Here is a 4,609-nt window from a genome sequence, read left to right as displayed (position 1 = left end):
TCCGCTCACGGAGCTCAGGGGCACCCCAAAGTGGAGCAGAACCAAGGGCTTCTCGTCCGGAATCGACGCGTTCGCATGCAGAACGATCGTGCCGTGGCAGGTCGGCGACAGCACCTTCTTGCTCCACTTGACCGTCCACTTCAACGTCTAGATATATATAAATGTATAAGACAGGGCCTCACGGAAGAATATATATATATATATATACGGGGATTGTGCACTACACACAAATATATATATATATCTTTGACCAACAACATGAAACAGTGGGTTCCAACACATCCCATTGTTCATAGAAGAAATGGCAGTAAAAGAGACGTTCATCACGTACAATATATATTATATATATATATTGTACGTGATGAACGTTCTCTTTTACTGCCATATATATATATATGTATATATATTGTACGTGATGAACGTTCTCTTTTACTGCCATAACTTCCCATTGTTGGTCAATATATATATATATATATTGACCAACAATGGGAAGTTGGGGGTGATTAAGCTTCTATTACTGTAGTTTTCATTCCGTATAACTAGATATATATCACGTATAAATATATAAAAACTACGAAGTACATATATATCGGGGCTCACATAATTCGTATAACTACATACACAAAGTCGCTCCATACGACGGTTGTATAAATATATAATATATATACATTTCATCGACCCACAACGGGAGAACGTGGGCTATATATATATTACCTTGGTAACATCATCAAACAAGCAACTGCCGTGGTTCGTGTTGGCATTGACAGTTCGTACAGCGGACGGGAAGATCACTTCCACCGACACATCTTCGGGCCGGAGTCCTTTTTTCGATGTGGACACCAGCGTCGGCATGTTGCGCTGCAGAAGCACGAGGTCTATGGCGCCGCCGCCGATGCCGCCATGATTGGGAGGTTTGTCGTATACGATCGATGGCTGGCAGTAGATGGGCGGCACGACGTGATTGACTTGGACCCGGTATTGCATGAGCTACACAACCATAAAATATATTCATAACCCAAGGTCGTCAACCCTCTCTCGAATCAGGAGAAAGAAACGACTGGAAGTGGTTACGAGCCAGCACATTCAAGTCTATATATGAAGAATTCAATATATATAACCGACACCAAATATATATATATATACATGAAGACGAGCATGCAAGCATATCGTAGGCATCAAATGAAACATATACTACTTATAATATACAACTCACACCAAAGCTAGATCTGTTCACACAAATGTGGACTGGGCTACTTACTCTTGATTGGAGAAATCAAGTGGAAGCAAACAGTTTTATAATACCATCCAAAGGCTGAACTATATACATATTGCATATAATATTATAACATATGGACACACCCTTGGGGCAAACATCGCTGAACTGTCATTGGTTGGGATTTTTAACACCAAATTTCATGGGCTCGTCGGTTGATTGCAGGCTATTTGATTGGACAACCCTCACACTCCAACATTGAATCAAATATATATTATACATATATATACATATATATATACAACCGTCGTTGCACAACGCATACACACTCCAACTTTGCATCAAATATATATACATATATATATATATACGCATACACACTCCAACTTTGAATCAAATATATATTATATATATATATATATATATATATATATATTATATATACATATATTATATATACAACCGTCGTTGCACAACGCATACATACTCCAACTTTAAATCAAATATATATATATATATATAAATACAACCGTCGTTGCACAACGCACCTCAAAGACCCCGTCGGGCGGGACAAATGAAATCACGCGATCATGTTCGTAGCGGGCATACCGGACGCACGGATGGAATGAGCAGTCGTCGATGACTGAAGGGTCGCGGAAGACCATGGTGAGGTCGGGAACCCCCGAGAGGCGGCAGTTGCCGTGGATGGCCCCGTGGACTTCGCACTGCAGCATCTCCCCATTTGCGTCCACAATCGCATCAATCTCTTCGATTACGTCAAAGTAGATTTCGTTCTAATTAACATAAAAAAGATGTGAAATTCACCCAGTCATATCACGACACGACCGTACGTACCTGCGAGTATTTCACGCCCGCCTTGCGCCATGGAATGTTGGACAGCGCGCCATCGGGCAACGAGTCACTCACCCCCGACCGTCCCTACGAAAAATAGCCCCATTTCAGTGAAAAATAGCCCCATTTCAGGGAATATAGCCCAATTATGAGGGAAAAGTCGCCAAATGTGAGGGAAACACGTCAAACATTGCAGTGAAGGTGGGAACACGAAGGGACGTACAGACACCATGGCCGCGAGACGTCCAACGGCGCCCGGGGGCGGCGCTACCATCGCCTTGAGCGCGTTCGGCTCGGTCGTGAGGGGGTATCCGTTGTCGAGCATTTCCTCAAGCAACTGGTACACGGTCGAAAAGTTGTCCTTGATCACAGACTCTTCAAACTTGCCAAAGTATTCCTTGAACACTGCCACGACGCGATGGAGAAACTCGATCACAAACAGCGGCGAAATCTACCGTTGGGGCGTTGGATCGTCATCGACGTCTGACATCACACAATGCTACCTCGTTTGTGATCACAGCCAGCACGAACAGCTCTTCTCGAAAGGCGCTGATGAGGTAATGATTCGCCGTCGAGATGATCGGCGGCACGTCCTACCGGTAGTACTGTCGTCAGTCATCGGGCGGAGGTGTGGGCATGGGATGATGGATGGATGTAGTACCTCCCGCAGCTTGTGCCGGTTGACCTCTTCAACAAAGTAGTCGCATATCGTTCGGTTCGTGGTGCCGCGCCAATGCTTCTCGATGATGGTCTCGCCCGTCGACGTGATGATAAACAAGCTTTGGATCATCTTTCCCTTCGAATAATATTGGGGAAAATGGAAAGATCAGCGAGCGTCATTTGACGTTTTTAATTTTAACCAATCCGATGCTTCATTCATATGATTCGCTGAAAATAGAGCAATTTACCATTTTATGACTATTTTACACCAATCATATCGCTTTATTGCCGAGATTTATTTGTATTTTATCCAATGCTAGACATTCATCAACAACACAATCCGTTCCGACAGTTTCGGTTTCACCGATGATTTTTTTACGAGATTTATTTGTATTTTATCCAATGCTAGGTAGACATTCATCAACAACACAATCCGTTCCGACAGTTTCGGTTTCACCGATGACAATCCGTTCCGACAGTTTCGGTTTCACCGATGCCTTATTATGCCATGGAAGGCTGCCGCGCCGTGGCTTGAAGCACCCAACGACGAGGATGCTGCCATTGAAAATGCGACGTATGTCGCCAAGAAGAAGCTGCTGGAGGACATCGTATCTCGGCGTATGCCATCCGTCCACGATGTCTGCGAGGAGTAACGCATGTATCCTTCGTAGGACTTGCGCCAAGCGACGGCGCGTCGTCTGTGAAGGACGAGCGCCGATGCAACTTTGAGATCATCACTGTCCCATTACGTCGGAAGAAGGTCGAGCCGAAGCCCGTGGTCGTGGCTGAAGAGCCCGACACCGACGAACTGACCGGCCACCTCGACGTCCGTCGTTGTGTTGTTTGTTTCCAAACTCACGTCTCTCGCGTAGGGATGGGAACATGCATGGCGGGGCGACTTGAAGCTGCACAAGAAACGCATCTTGCACGAGATATGGACCGACCCCCGCGATCCCGCCATGGGACGCATGTTGGCGCTGCAAAACATCACCCAAGTCCACGGCCAAAAGCTGCTCGAGAAGATCCATGCCGCCATGGACGCGATCGGAGACGCGCTCTTCACGACCATGCGCGCCACGTACGTGAAAACGTACCAGAATGGCATGTTCACGACCGACCAAACCATCACGCGGTTGCTCTCGTCGTTCAAAATTGAAATCCGAACTGCCTTGACCGCCGACGCAGTGCGCCAAAAGGTCTTGCGATATATCATAAAAACAACTCGAAAATATGTATATATATATATCCAAGATTTCCCATATATATATGTATCCAAGGTTTCCCATATATATATATATGTATCCAAGGTTTCCCATATATATATATATATATCCAAGGTTTCCCATATATATATATATGTATCCAAGTTTCCCATATATATATATATGTATCCAAGTTTCCCATATATATATGTATGTATCCAAGGTTTCCTATATGTATCCAAGGTTTCCCATATATATATATATGTATCCAAGGTTTCCCATATATATATATATATCCAAGGTTTCCCATATATATATATATGTATCCAAGTTTCCCATATATATATATATGTATCCAAGTTTCCCATATATATATGTATGTATCCAAGGTTTCCTATATGTATCCAAGGTTTCCCATATATATATATATGTATCCAAGGTTTCCCATGTATATATGTATCCAAGGTTTCCCACATATATATACAACATATATATATATATATCCAAGGGTTTCCATACGTGATATATTTATGCAAGGTTTGTTCATATATATATATATATATATTATATCCAAGGTTCATTTGACTGATGGTGTCCATATGTACTATATAGTGTTGGGATATATATATATATATCTACCCCTCGTTTGTTGAACTGAAAGTGCGTGTATCTGTACTATTAG

At 43.2% G+C, this 4,609-nt stretch overlaps 2 protein-coding genes across 2 annotated transcripts in view; one reads left to right on the top strand and one right to left on the bottom strand.

Moving 5' to 3' along the window:
• Positions 1–2,872, bottom strand: part of H257_17739 (hypothetical protein) — a 4,299-nt gene extending 1,427 nt beyond the window's left edge. Inside the window, exons 1-6 of the mRNA XM_009846626.1 lie at positions 2,727–2,872; positions 2,569–2,658; positions 2,289–2,516; positions 2,069–2,152; positions 1,762–2,007; positions 715–987 (exon numbers count right to left, since the gene is read on the bottom strand). Coding sequence (XP_009844928.1) covers positions 715–987; positions 1,762–2,007; positions 2,069–2,152; positions 2,289–2,516; positions 2,569–2,658; positions 2,727–2,855 — 1,050 coding nt within the window. The 5' untranslated portion in view covers positions 2,856–2,872. The remainder of the gene's footprint in view (positions 1–714; positions 988–1,761; positions 2,008–2,068; positions 2,153–2,288; positions 2,517–2,568; positions 2,659–2,726) is intronic.
• Positions 2,873–3,228: 356 nt separating this feature from the next.
• H257_17738 (hypothetical protein) lies at positions 3,229–4,450 on the top strand (the record flags this gene model as incomplete). The annotated part of the gene is made up of 4 exons (XM_009846625.1): positions 3,229–3,343; positions 3,397–3,551; positions 3,598–3,921; positions 4,436–4,450. The coding sequence occupies 4 exons, from the start codon at positions 3,229–3,231 to the stop codon at positions 4,448–4,450; spliced, it is 609 nt and encodes a 202-aa protein (XP_009844927.1).
• Positions 4,451–4,609: the final 159 nt, after the last annotated feature.

This window comes from Aphanomyces astaci (assembly GCF_000520075.1).
Source record: "Aphanomyces astaci strain APO3 unplaced genomic scaffold supercont1.117, whole genome shotgun sequence".
Lineage (NCBI taxonomy): Eukaryota > Oomycota > Saprolegniomycetes > Saprolegniales > Verrucalvaceae > Aphanomyces > Aphanomyces astaci.
This window is presented reverse-complemented; position numbering and strand designations above follow the sequence as displayed.